Consider the following 14,817-nt stretch of genomic DNA (forward strand, 5'->3'; position numbering starts at 1 on the left):
AATGTTATCAGTTGCGTAGCCTCCCCTAAAGAGGATTTTTTGTTCTTTCTTTTTAAAAAAAAAAATGGGTTTATTGGTTTTCAGTTTTACAGATAAATTCAATGCAAACAACATTTTTTGTTTTACAAGAAAAGGAGCACAGAAGGATAAAAAACCGATAAATAAATAATTGGCAGAGGATTAAAAACAAACAAAAACACAAACAATAAGAATAAAATAAATAGAATAAGATAATAAAATAAAAATTAAATTCCAAAAATAATGACAGTTATGGTAGGTCTGCAAATAAAGCTTAGATTCAGCGTAATCCAGGAAGGGATGCCACATTTTCTCAAATTTGTCGGCAGAGGCACGAAGTTTAAACCTCTCAACCATAAAATGCAACTTAGAAAAGGATTTTTAAAAGTTAAGAAGTGCCAGTAAATTGCACTTTGTTTGGTCCACATGCACTGTACATCTAGTCTAAGGTCAGGACAGTGTTAACAAAATAAGAGTGTATGTCACATGGCTCTCCATGGGCTAAAGAACTGTGCTCAAGCTTTGAGGAGGCTGGTATAATGTATATCTACAGGAATCATTTGTGTTGCAATGTGAACTCCAATGAAAGTAAGCTTTTATTCAAATCTGAAGTTACGGCCCCGAATCATATGTCACATCTCACTTATCTACAGTAGAAGCCAAAGATGGAACTTGTTTTCTTTGTGCCATTGAGGTTTGCAGATGCAAATATTTTCAGAAAACAGATTGTGTGGGCTGTGTAATTTGGAAGAAGTGTAAAGTGAATCCTATTTTCTTTTGCATTGCACACACTGTGACGAGTGTGTCAATTTTCCTTGAAAATGTGTGACAAAAGCCCCAAATATTCTGGTTTACAGATGATCAAAAATTTGAATAAATTTGTTGTGTTAACTTTGTTGCAAAGGCCTTAAAAAGAAGGCATTATTTAATTAATATTTATTTATTTTCTATTTCAACATTTTGGTTGATAATTGTCCTTTTAAAGGGATAGTTTGGGTGTTTTGAAGTGGTTTTGTATGAGGTACTTATCCATAGTTGATGTGTTACTTACAGTAGATGACAGTCGGCACGTTCCCAATTAGGAGAAGCGGATAGGAGTACCAGCACCGGAGCAAAGCAACACAGTGCTGTGGACGGTGACGGCAGGAAAAAAACATATTTAAGCTCCCTAAAAGCAAGGCTCACCTAAATTTATATCTATTATATATATTTAAGTGTACACTATATTTAGACTATTTTTCGACGGCGAACTGAACTGAAAGTGAAACGTATCTATACTGTTTTTGTTATCTGAGCCTGCTGGCTTTTGGAGAGAGCATTTATGAGTTTCACTTCCAGTTCAGTTCCCTGTCAGAAAGGAGAAGGAAAGGGCTGTCTGACGGCAAGATAAAGCGCTGAAAATATTCTAAATATAGCGTACACTAAGGCGGGTACGCTGACCCTCATATACTGTAGGTAAGACACTGACTATGGATAAGTACCTCATACAACCCCACTTCAAAACACCCAAACTATCCCTTTAAATCAAAATTCTGACACTATTATTATGAGGTTATATAAGAAAGTGTTGACTATCTGTTAAACCAGCAAGTGTTCCCAGTTATATAATTGTGATGTAGATAATAAAATGTAATGGTGTGCGAGAGATGAAGAAAACAACATGGTGCACTCTTAACAGATCCACAGCCAACACAATAACTCCGATATGTTGAGGTTTATTACAGCTTGTTGTTTTGATGCTTCACAGCTGGGCTTGACTCGTCCTCTGAGGGATGAGGAGATGCTTCCCCAGAGGCTCCGGGCTGAAGGAGCCTTCTCTGTACACCAGCAGCCCCCTGACTATGGTGGCAAACACCACTCCTCGCAGTGTGAGGCCGAGGTAAGGAGTTATCTACACACACACACACACACACACACGATCAAAGGCTCAGTCATATAAAAAACATGCTCCTTACATCATTTGTTCATTTAACGTGGTTTACCTTGTTTTTATGATGTATGCTTGCTTCTTTAATCTGTGAAGCATGACAAAAAATTAAATGAATATATAATATATAAAGCTTTTCTTTGTCCTAAATATACTGTATAAGCAGTAGGGCTGTCAAGGTTAACGCATTAACGTAAATTTGTTTTAACGCCATTAATTTCTGTTGCATTAACGCAACTTGCGATTTTTAGTTTGTAGGGGGCTCATTTTTAAAGCCAGAGTGAAGATACTGGCATCATATGAAACTATAAAAACACAAGGAACCCATTGGTACCAACCATGTCATTCTAGGTTGTCGCGAAGGAGGTTAAATAACACTCCAAACTTGCGCTAAATTTAGGCGAGGAAAAACTGGCATGGCCATTTTCAAAGGGGTCCCTTGACCTCTGACCTCAAGATATGTGAATGAAAATTGGTTCTATGGGTACCCACGAGTCTCCCCTTTACAGACATGCCCACTTTATGATAATCACATGCAGTGTTGGGGCAAGTCATAGTCAAGTCAGCACACTGACACACTGACAGCTGTTGTTGGCTGTTGGGCTACAGTTTACCATGTTATGATTTGAGCATTATCTACATACATTTGCATAAAGCAGCATATTTGTTCCCTCCCATGTTGATAAGAGTATTAAATACTTGACAAATCTCCCTTTAAGGTACATTTTGAACAGATGAAAAATGTGTGATCCATTTGCAATTAATCGCGATTAAATATTTTAATGGATTGACAGCCCTATAAAAAAGACTAGGGTGTTTATTAATGCTATGGATTCTTTATACTGACTTCAAATTCTCTCTCTGGGTCCCATATGACCAAGTCGGCATCATAGCCGGGGGCGAGGCTGCCCTTCTGGTTGTCAAGGCGACTCAGCTGGGCTGTTTTCTGGCTGAGGAGTCTCACCACATCAGACAGCTGGAAGCCTCTCTTACTGGCTGAACTCCAGAACAGAGGCAAACCTGCAAATGGTTAAAAAATTATTTTATTAAGTGCCATAATTCTTTAACATTGTTGGTCAGACTCTTCCAGGGGTCAGACTCTTCCAGGGGTCAGACTTTGACCACCCTCTCACAGTAAATGATTGTTCTGTCCTCTAAACTGGCACTCGGCTCTTGTTTACCTCCCTGTGAACTTCGCCCAGTCTGGGTGATTGTCAGAGGGATTATGGGTGGGAGGAGGGGAGGGAGGGAACATCTAATCCCCCCTAAAAGAAAATGTGCATATAAATTCCCCGTAATATTGCACAGGCCAGGGTTTTAAGTGGTGAATTTTAGCCAGTGTCTCCTTCGGCTAAACAGCAGAGAGGATTTGTCATGTAGAGACAAATCCTGGAGCGGATCCATAGACAGCGAATAATGTGAGAAGAGCTGCCGTGACTCTGTGACAGCAGCCAACATTTTCCAGTGATGCTGGTGGCGTTGGTGCATTATCCGATTCACAGCTCAGAGCCCTGTGTTCAGATATTAAAATACTCATTGGGATGTAAATTCACAAACAAAATCTGTACAGTAAGCGGTAGAGTATGTAAATGTCACCTGACATCTTTCAAATCACTCCCCAGTAAAATGAATGAATTGGTGCACTGATTACAGATTCAATGAAGATGGGATACTGATGAGTCAATGACCTTTGACACAAAGCATGATGATGTCACATTAAACATGTACTCCCAGGGGTTAGGTAAGCGAAAATGTAAGTGATTAAAATAAAAAAAAACGTCTGGTAGATAACCCCAAAGGCAAATTCTCCCATGTGCCCATCTAGCACACGTTAAAGATGCAATGTGTGAGATCTGGCCAGAACTTTAGTGTAAAACATTCAAAGAAAGAACCAACGTTAAAAAGATGTCTATGTATTGTGTTGCAGAGATATCTACTAAAGTAAGCATGCTAACCACTAAGCCCTGGCCCATCCTGTCTTGTAATACCACTTGTACCCATAGACTGTATATAAGAATGCCACCCATTGGTTTGTGGAATGCCGCTTTGAAGCCTCGAGATCAGCATTTTGGCCATCACATCTTGGTTTTTGGCCGTCACCATCTTGGTTATTTGCAACCAAAAGTGACAGGAGAGGGTGGAGATAAGTACAACCAAACGCTAAACAAGACATTTTTAGGCGACCAAAAAGGTTAGAATTGATTTTGTTGAACTGAAAACACACTGTGAAAGGGTTAATGTTCTACGACGAAAACAATGACAACTCCCAGACCTGGCTGTTGTAGCTGGAAATGGTTGATGAGAGCTGAGTGAACCAAAATGGTAAAGTTGTGGGCCATAAAACCAAAACAATAAGCTGAAAGAGGCTAAAATGCTCTGAAGAGCTGAAGAGAATTCATATTACACATAGTCATTTAACCAGTAGGCAACCTCCGAATACGAGAAGTGAACCCAATGGGAAGTGCCTTAAACTTGCATTCTTTTAACAGCCAGCAGGGGGCGACTCCTCTGGTTTATTACCTCAGTAAACATTGTGAACATGAGTTTATGGTCTCAATCGCTAGTTTCAAGTCTTCTTCAATACAGCATGATGTTCATTTAGTAAATTATGGTCCCATTTAGAGTCAAATAGACCATAAAGCAGGAGATGCTTTAGGGCGTGGCTACCTTGTGATTGACAGGTCGCTACCATGACGTTGTCCGTGTTTTCGTCTTAGAACTTTAACCCTTTCACAGTGTGTTTTCAGTTCATGAAAGTTAATTGTAACATTTTTGGTCGCCTAAAAATGTGTTATTCAGCGTACGGTCGTACTTAGCTCCACCCTCTCGTGTCACTTCTGGTTGCAAAAAAACAACTAAAACTTGGTCAAAAACCAAGATGGCAACAGCCAAAAAGCCGAACTCAAGGCCTCAAAACGGCAGACCATAAACCAATGGGTAACATCACAATAACTACGTCCACTTCTTTTATACGGTCTGTGTATTTAACACATTGTTAAATATATTGATTAGTGTACCTTTCATTTTTATTTACATTGACTTGTCAAAGATGTTGGCTACGTTGCCATTTTAGCATCATTTTGTTGAAACGTTTTTGTTGGTCTTTCCACCAAGTGAGAGATATCGTACGGTAGCCATCAGGTCTGCATATCTCCCACTCATAATTACAACCTATGGGCTGTTGTCAATGTTTTTTTTCCACTTAGCTGCTTGTACTGTGCCTTCAGAAAGTATTCAGACCCCTTCACTTTTTTCACATTTTGTTATGTTGCAGCCTTATGCTAAAATCGATAAAATTACTTTTTTTCCTCATCAATCTACACGCAATACACCACAATGACAAAGTTGAAACAGAATTTTAGAAATTTTTGCAAATTTATTAAAAAGGAAAAACTGAAATATCACATTGACATAAGTATTCAGACCCTTTACTATGACAATTGAAATTTAGCTCAGATGCCTCCCATTTTCCTCGATCATCTTTGAGATGTTTCTCCACCTTGACTGGAGTCCACCAGTGGTAAATTCAATTAATTGGACACGATTAGGAAAGGCACAGTCCTGTCTATATAAGGTCTCACAGCTGATAATGCATATCAGAGCAAAAACCAAACCATGAAGTGGAAGGAAACGCCTGAAGAGCTCAGAGACAGGATTGTGTCGAGGCACAGATCTGGAGAAGGCTACAAAAAAATTCTGCAGCACTGAAGGTCCCCAAGAGCACTGTGGCCTCCATAATTCTTAAATGGAAGAAGTTTGGAACAACCAGGACTCTCACTAGAGCTTTCCGCCCGGCCAAACTGAGCAGTGGGGGGAGAAGGGCCTTGGTAAGAGAGGTGACCAAGAACCCGATGGTCACTCTGGCTGAGCTCCAGAGATCCTGTGTGGAGATGGGAGAAACTTCCAGTAGGACAACCATCACTGCAACACTTCACCCATCTGGGCTTTATGGCAGAGTGGCCAGACGGATATGAAAGCCTGCTTGGAGTTTGCAAAAAGGCACCTAAAGGACACTCAGACTGTGAGAAACAAGATTCTCTGGTCTGATGAAACCAAGATTGAACTGTTTGGCCTCAATTCTAAGCATTATGTCTGGAGGAAACCAGGCACCACTCATCACCTGCCCAATACCACCCCAACGGTGAAGCACGGTGGTGGCAGCATCATGCTTTGGGGGTGTTTTTCAGCGGCAGGGACTGGGTGACTGGTCAGGGTTGAGGGAAAGCTGTACGGCGCAAAGTACAGAGATATTCTTAATGAAAACCTGGTCCAGAGTGCTCAGGACCTCAGACTGGGCCGAAGGTTCACCTTCCAACAGGACAATGACCCTAAGCACACAGCCAAGACAACAAAGGAGTGGCTTAGGGACAACTCTGTGAATGTCCTTGAGTGGCCCAGCCAGAGCCCTGACTTGAACCCAATCGAACATCTCTGGAGAGACCTGAAGATGAGTCTCCACCGACGGTTCCCATTCAACCTGACAGAGCTTAAGAGGATCTGCGGAGAAGAATGGCAGAAACTCCCCAAATCCAGGTGTGCAAAGCTTGTCGCGTCATACCCAAGAAGACTCAATGCTGTAATCGCTGCCAAAGTTGCTTCAACTCAATACTGAGTAAAGGGTCTGAATATTTATGTCAATGTGATATTTCAGTTTTTCCTTTTTAATAAATTTTTCAAAAATTTCTAAAATTCTGTTTCAACTTTGTCATTGTGGTGTATTGCGTGTAGATTGATGAGTAAAAAAGTAATTTTATTGATTTTAGCATAAGGCTGCAACATAACAAAATGTGAAAAAAGTGAAGGGGTCTGAATACTTTCTGAAGGCACTGTATTTACGGTCTGCATTCTGGGATCTTTTGGTCACCATATGCTATAGTTACCAAATTGTAGAGAGGAAATTCCCCCCCAAGCCTCAGTGAAGTCTCCATCATCCAGTTTCTTCAGATCAGGGGTGCAGGGGGAATGATCCGACACCACCATGTCAATCTGCCCGGCTTTCAGCGCAGACCACAACTGCTCCTGTGGGGACAAAAACAATCATCTAGTAGTAATCAACGAATAATAAAGCAAGTGCAGCCCAGTTTTATGTTGAGGCTCACACTGAAAATAGTCAGATTCATCCTCTTCTGTTTACCTGGTTAACAGATCCTCTGATGGGGGGGCAGCACTTGAATTGTGTGGCCCCTGCAGGTATGTTCTCTGCACACAGGCTGAGGTAGTGGTGGGTAGTCTCCACTGTCAAGGGGGCTCCGGCCTGCCGCGCTTCCTGGATCAGTTTCAATGGCTTTGCGGAGGACAAGTGAACTATATGGCACCGCACCCTGGAGCAGAGAGGGTTTTTGGCATTAATGCTAAAATTACAACTAAATGCTATCCAGAATGATGATATCATGATTATTTGTCACCAGGCTGATGTTCTTACTGGTACTGGAGGCAAAGTTCTGTGACGGTGCGAATTGCTTCTACCTCCATGACATCTGGTCTGGACTGCAGAAAGGTGGAGTACTGACAAGGGTCTAACATGGGAGGTGGTGTAGGCAGGGGTATGGAGTTTGAACAAATCAGAGCAGGGCAGAACATCAGTATGATATCAACACTGTTATTATGAACCTTGATGTATGGATCAGCAGATATGTTACTATTTATTGGTCCTAAAAGTTAAAGAGGACATATCATGCTAATTTTCAGATTCATATTTGTATTTTGGGTTTCTACTAGAACAGTGGTTCCCAAAATATTTTCCTCTAAGAAAAGCTCAGTCTTTTTGTATTAAATCAACTTTCTTTAATGAATATGACGTCAGTTTTGTCAACATAAAGTGATAACGTCTTGACGGATTTGCCAAACAAATGCAAGTACATAATCTTGTTTTGTAACGACTTGATTCATTTACTATAAAAAATGTAACCTTTATTTAACCAGGAGTAAAAACTCATTGTGATTGAAAATCTCTTTTCCAAGAGTAATAGAGTTAGATCTGAAATACACCTTTTGTTATTGTGGTTAAATAAATGTAATTGAAGGTGTTGTTAGATTACTTAGACTACCCCGTTAATACAGGTGCGTGCCTCCCTTTGTGTGCGGCAAGTGGAGAGTAAATAGGTTTTTGACCGCAGTGAAAATGTTGTTTTTGAAAGGCTAAACACCAACAAATATGGATTGAAGCAGAATATTTCATTAGATAAAAACATGTTGTGAATTTTGTAAATGATTAGATATCTGTTATAGGAAATGTTTGGATCACACAAGTCAGAAACAGTCCTACGCAGCCACCACAGGAATAATTTTACTAATAATATTAGCCTGATCTTTATCTGCAACTGTGCAGAAATACTGGGTTTAAACAGAATGTGGCCTACTAAGTAGCAGAAAAATATATTTTAAATAGTTTTATATACAGACTTTTTTTTATAAATTATCCAGTAAGTGTGTTATTATGATTTTAGTTATACACGTGCAAATCTAATTTTGACGACCTCAGCAGCAAGTCCTGACGCATCCCCCTGTGATCTTTGACCCCAGGTTAGGAACCACTGTTATAGAACACGTTTACATGCTTTAATGTTCAAAATACATATTATTTTTCTCGTACCGTCTGTCTGAATATACCTGTATTCACCCTCTGTCTGAAACGCTCCATTTTAGCGCCTGTCTCTTTAAGCACCTATCCCGAAAAAGCCCAGTCTGCTCTGATTGGCTCGTGAGAAAAATATGGCGCTCCTTTGCAAAGGTAGTTCTCAAGCCGTGGGGGATATACTCTAATGAGGCTGTATGTGACATAGGAAGAGGAGCCAAACCTGAATAGCTCGTTTAATCACGTTTTCTGCTCTAGGCAGCTCACAAAAAACTGACTGGGTTGTCTTATTTCACAGTTTGTGGGTTGGTAGGTACTCCAGATACCCAGCTGTATGTGCACAAGCACTGGAAAAGTGAGTTTTCATGGTATGTCCCCTTTATGTAATACCGTTTTCTGATCTTGTTTGACTATTCTAGCTTGTTGCACTGCAAAAAATCCCAATCTGGACAAATGTGTAGTGGATTTTCTTAAAGGGTCCATTACGTAACGGCGACTGGGACAGATAGAATAGGATATGGCGCAGACAGATGATACAGTATGTTGTACACTGTAAAATGATTGTTACCGCCATTCTCCTCTGTTGTCTGCTGAACATCCATCTCTGCATGAAACTAAAGGAGACAAAGCAGAAGGTGTTTCAGTTACATTAGCGTACTTTATTTGGACATGTTATGGAAGATGCTGCAAGTGGTGAGTTACCAGCAGGACACTTCCTGTGCCTTGCAGCTGCTTCATGGCTGCGTGTAGATCATAGTCAGTCACATGGGGAAACTCCTCCACCCCACTATGGATGAGGAAACACTTGAAGCCAGCCACTCCCGCCTGGATCATGGGCCGAAGCTCTAGCTATAAAAAGACATCCGGCGTTTGTGTTTGGTCGTGATCCAGCACAGTCTGGCTGAGAATGTGTTCATTGTTGTCCGAGCTTTTCCACTGTACCTGATTGCCAGGGATCACACCTCCCCAGAACGCTGTGTCCACGAAACACTTCCCTGACGCCTCCCGCATCTTCTCGCGAAAATTGCCAAGTGTGGTAGTTGGAGGGATGCTGTTTCTGTGGGAATTTTAAAGCCGAGCTATTATGCTTATTTTAACGTGCATGCTTGTATTTTGGGTTTCTACTAGGACACGTTTACATGCGTTAATGTTCAAGAAATGCTTTACCCTATTCATACTGGCTGTGCTGCAGCACCTCTTTTCACCCTCTGTCTGAAACGCTCTGTTTGAGCTCCTCCCCCCTCCTGAAAAGCCCGGTCTGCTCTGATTGGTCAGCTGGCCACCCATTGTGTGATTGGTCAACCGAACCAAACTCTTCGGACTCCGCTCCAGCTCTGCTCTTACTAGCTTTGGTGAGGGCGTGCCAAATTAGCTGCTAGGTAGGTAATGCCTAGCATGCAAATGTGTTACTTGATGACATCACCACATTACAGAAGAAAAGGCAGGACTTCAAGCAAGGTGTTTCAGGCAGTTCAGGAGCAGTGTTTCTGTGGGGGAGAGTAATTCCCTTTGGCGTGGACTTTGGGCTTTGTAACTTTGCGGACCTTTTACATGCACAAAAAAACTATATAACGCACTAAAGGAAAGAGAAAAATCACAAAAGCATTATACTGTAGGTCCTCTTTAACAAAAAGAAAATGAAACAAAACTCGTCGCTGGCAACTTCAAATTTAATGTCCCCAAAATGTTGTTTTCCTTGGCCCCATTTGTCAAAACCACTACCATATACTGTAACTATCAACATAAAATCACTTAAAGCAGCATCTGCAAGATTTCACAGACCAATCAGATCCGAGCTGGAGCCTTGCCATCTCTGAGCAGCTGTCAATCACTCGCAAACTCCGATTAAACGGTCAAACTAGGCAGCGCTGATCAAATATGAATCAATATTCTGTTACTGTAATGCCTATTTCTCTCCTCAAATGTTTTCAGAATCATCTTGTAGTGTATTGTTTAGCTGTAAAATTAGAAAGTTTGTGACCTGGCAGCCATGTTGAGATCAGATGAGGATATACCAAGCACCGCCCACCAACCGGAGCAAACTTTCCATTTAATCTTTGCCCGAGGAAAAGAGTTATTTTGCAATCTGTTTACCCTCCACCGGTGACCTTGTAAAGTCACACTGGGTTTTGGTTGATTTTGGGAGGGGGTAACTTACAGCGGCATGTCCACAATGGTTGTCACCCCTCCAGCTGCAGCAGCCCTGGTGGCGGTCCAGAAACCTTCCCAGGAGGTGCGGCCTGGTTCATTCACATGAACGTGGCTATCTACAATGCCTGGCATCACCACACTGTCACCCACATCCAAAACCTGCCGTCATAGTTGGGTTACATACAGGAAGACACCATTGTTAAAGTGCAAATAGATTCTAAGAAGTTTTAAATCAATGCATATGACCTTATAAACACACAGACAGATATCTGTCATTGTCTCTCTCCATATATCCATCCAAAAACTGAGACCAGTGAGAGCCAGCTTACCTCACAGGCAATATCATGGGAAAAGTCACAGTCTGAGAGGATTTGATGGATCTTCCCGTCCTTTATTACAATGACAGCAGGACGGACTTGATCACCGAGAAGCACCCTTTGACTCCTCACAGCACCAACCGCTGATCCGAGCTCCATGTCTGTCTTTATTGAGAGGTAATGAGTACAATATGCTGTAACTCTGCTGCTTCTGCACAGATTTTGGCAGGTCAGTGGCCTAATGCTGAGACCCCACCCCCTGCCAAAGTGTACAAAGGAGGAGCATTTGTGGACTTTTCCTGTCTGTGTGACATGGCTGAATTTCATATCCAACCATGCACAGCAAGTTAGGTGAGGAATGGTGAGGACAGGGTGATATGGCTGCAGTGGGGGGGAAGTTTTCAGAAAGGCCAACAAATGGCATGTTTGACGTTTAATCCTGAACCTCAGCTTGTGACACTGTAATACAAAGTGTGTGGACAGCGTGGAACTCAAATGTGAAAACAAGAATTCTTTGCACTTGACTATCACAGATTATACTGTAGTCGGCACTGAAAGTGGGGGGGGCTGAGGGTGCTGCAGCTAAGGAAAGGAAATTGAAGATATTTATATTATTAAAGGTGTTATTGATAACATTTAGCCACTAGATGTCGCATTCTCCCTCCCCCGTTCCATTGCATTTACTTCACAACAAGTCGTTGCCAGGCGCTTACCGTTAATCTGAGACATTTATCTGTTTTTTCCACATTAACTGATGAGTTGTACGTGATACCAACGTCGTTTTACTGCTGGCTCATGAGCCTTGTTAGAAGTGGGAATCAGATTTCTTCCACAGAGATAAACAAAACATTCACTTTGGACCCGCCAAAATCTTTAATTCACAAGCATAAATACATTTTTCAGTGAAAGCCATACTTTCATTCAGCACCTTTCTAAAGGCTGTGTGGATGTATTTTTTTTTTTTTTTTAAATATTCGTCTACATAAAATGTTTTCAATATGACCTTTAAAATACTGTCTCATATGACTCTTCGCAGGGTGAATGCACACGGGTATAGATCCTCGCTCGTCTCCTGTATGAAGTGGCTGTATCTTCACTGTCCTGTGTTATTATAAACTATAGCAACCTGGTTATGAGTCATCCATACACCAACGCACTCCCTCTTCCTGTCCTCAGTTCTCCTGCTCCGTGTTGTTGACTTGTTACTGTGGCTGCTTCGACATACAGCATGGTGACGTTCAAGTTTGCTCTTCTAAAATCAGTGTTTTCCCTGCTATCATAGCGCGTTATTGCGCTGCGTAAAAGCGACGTGGAGAGCATCCGGACGAGCCGACACACGGGACGGTGGAGTAGGGTGAGAACGAGGGGGCTGTGATTCATCGACACAATATTCACGTCCTGCAAAAGCAGAACATAATATAACCGATGAGAGCGAATCATCTACCAGTCATTCTGTTACATTTCCGGGTCAGAACTGGTTGTTTACTAATGCTCAATGATAAAATCATGTTCAGTGTTCAGAATCTGCTCTTTTGATTTACTGAATATGAATTTGCAGGGCAAACACTGCCACCAGAATTACATTTTCAAACGAAGGCTGTGATATGTAAAATAGTAATTGAACTACAGAAAGTTTTGTCTTTAAGCTTTGTGGGCGTTATCTATAATAATGGTCCAAAATGATGTTAAAAACCTTCAAATGTTCTTGTCGTTAATAACTATTAAATATAAATTATAGGCAAGGCAAGGCAAGGCAGCTTTATTTGTATAGCACATTTCAACAACAGGGCAATTCAAAGTGCTTTACAGAAACATTCAAGAACATTGCGACAAAATGCAAAAGAACATTAAGAAATAATTAAAACAGTTATAAAAACATAAAAACATTAAAACATTAAAGATTAGAAAATAAAAACAAGCTAAAAATAAAAGCTAGGATAGAAGCTAAAATTGCATAAAACTCAAAAGAGTAAAAGTTATAGTGCAGTGTCAGAATGAAATTATACTGCACATTCAAATTAAAGCAAAACAAAATAGCATAAAGTCATTATACTTTATAAAGTATAATGAAGTATATTATACTTTATACTTTATAAAGTCATCCACGCCTTCATCTCCTCCCGCCTTGACTATTGCAACTCACTCCTCTATGGCATCAGCAACACCTCCATCAATAAATTACAACTGGTCCAGAATGCAGCTGCCCGACTCCTCACCCACACCAAATCATGGCATCATATCACCCCAGTCCTGAAAGACCTTCACTGGCTCCCCGTCTCCCACCGGATCTCCTACAAAATCCTGACCCTCACCTACAAAGCCCTCCACCAACTTGCACCCCCCTATCTCTCTGAACTCCTCTCCCCCTACCAACCTCAACGGTCCCTCAGATCCACCTCGGCTGGTTTACTCTCCACCCCCACGTCCAAACTCCGCAGCTTTGGGGACAGAGCATTCTCCAGGGCAGCTCCCAAGCTCTGGAACTCACTCCCCAATCTCATCAGAGACTCCGATTCCCTCACCACATTCCAGTCCCGCCTCAAAACACATCTTTTCTCATCTGCTTACCCGCAGCCCCCTCCTTCCCCCTACCCATCAGTCCATGTGTATGGATGTGATTGTGCCTGTGTATGTCGCTTTTTGTCGTTCGTCTCCTGTCTGTCTGTCTCACACCGTTTTCCCCCCGACTATGTTAAAGCGTCTTTGAGATTACTAATAGATCACAATGGGCCTCATGCAACATTTTGGTATTTGAACTTTCTCTTACTTGTGTTCGTACCGCGGGCTCGTGTGAGTGTTCCACGTCAGGTTCAGGAGACTCCCAACTTCAGATCATAAATGAGTTGCGGAAACATGACGCAACCTGTGCGTAAATGAGCGCGCGTTCATGAACATTGTGAATGAGCATAATTAACGCTCCAATGATACCATGTGAGGCTGCGCGTCCTGCCCCATTCATCTTTGCCAGTGTATCAGCACGCTCTCTAAACACACGCTCTCTAAACACACGCTCTCTAAACACACGCTCTCTTACTGACGCGCAGCCAGAAGAAGTCAGTGAGCCATGACGCGCCTGGTGACACTCCCAGTTCACTTTATACAGAGACTAATTAACTTTAAATTAGGGCATAGTTGTTAAGTCTTAAAGTGACAGTAGGTAGTATCTTTTTGGCATCATTAGGCAAAAATTCCATAATAACCTTTCAAGATATTGTAATTCAAATGTAGCAACTTCTAAATCACTCGTACAGGCCACCTCAGAACCAATCTGTTGGTATGAGTAAGGTGTAAACAGTGTAAGTGCATACAACCAGAGCCATATGCAGGGTTTTAGACAGGGCCGGTTTAAGGCATAGGCCATATAGGCGGTCGCCTAGGACGCCAACTTCAAATGCTGGTGGGCGCCCCTGTAACTCTTGTTGTGAAATGGATTAAACATGTTTAAGCTAACAATATCAGGGACCATCCATCCATCCATCCATCCATTATCTGTAACCCTTCACGTTCATGCTCACATTCACACCTACAGGCAATTTAGAGTTTATCGGGGACCAATGGCTTATTTACTGTATATTATAATAGATTTATTATTTATTTTTATGTAGAGAGTTATTTATGAAATAAAAATCTGAATTTTTGTCTTAAAACCATTGTGATGTCTGATGTGTGTTGTGGTTTACGGGCCTAATCCGAATTTCGCCTAGTGCACCAAAAGGGCTAGTCCAAAAAGTGAGGGGTTCAGGGAAAAATGTGATTCCCCTGATCTAAATATGAGCTTTTTTCAGAGAGCAAAAAGTGGATAACAACAGCTTTAGAACCATGTCAGTGGA

General features: G+C 41.6%; 1 protein-coding gene across 3 annotated transcripts; it reads right to left on the bottom strand.

The window, feature by feature from the left end:
- Positions 1 to 1,717: 1,717 nt before the first annotated feature.
- Positions 1,718 to 13,773, bottom strand: zgc:103559. Of its 3 annotated transcripts, XM_037771023.1 has the most exons (12): positions 13,755 to 13,773; positions 11,000 to 11,152; positions 10,678 to 10,832; positions 9,462 to 9,576; positions 9,222 to 9,368; positions 9,088 to 9,133; positions 7,368 to 7,461; positions 7,080 to 7,266; positions 6,826 to 6,964; positions 2,793 to 2,965; positions 2,001 to 2,033; positions 1,718 to 1,909 (listed from the first exon to the last, which is right to left on the bottom strand). In XM_037771023.1, exons 2-12 carry the CDS (start codon positions 11,144 to 11,146, stop codon positions 1,760 to 1,762), a joined length of 1,386 nt encoding a protein of 461 aa, XP_037626951.1. In that variant the 5' UTR covers positions 11,147 to 11,152; positions 13,755 to 13,773; the 3' UTR covers positions 1,718 to 1,759. The 3 variants fall into 3 exon arrangements, with proteins under 3 accessions (XP_037626951.1, XP_037626948.1, XP_037626950.1); XM_037771020.1 differs by lacking the exon at positions 13,755 to 13,773 and having other exon boundaries at positions 11,000 to 11,242; XM_037771022.1 differs by lacking the exon at positions 13,755 to 13,773 and having other exon boundaries at positions 10,678 to 10,829; positions 11,000 to 11,240.
- Positions 13,774 to 14,817: the final 1,044 nt, after the last annotated feature.

The sequence above is a fragment of the Sebastes umbrosus genome, chromosome 5, assembly GCF_015220745.1.
Source record: "Sebastes umbrosus isolate fSebUmb1 chromosome 5, fSebUmb1.pri, whole genome shotgun sequence".
NCBI classification, from domain to species: Eukaryota; Metazoa; Chordata; class Actinopteri; order Perciformes; family Sebastidae; genus Sebastes; species Sebastes umbrosus.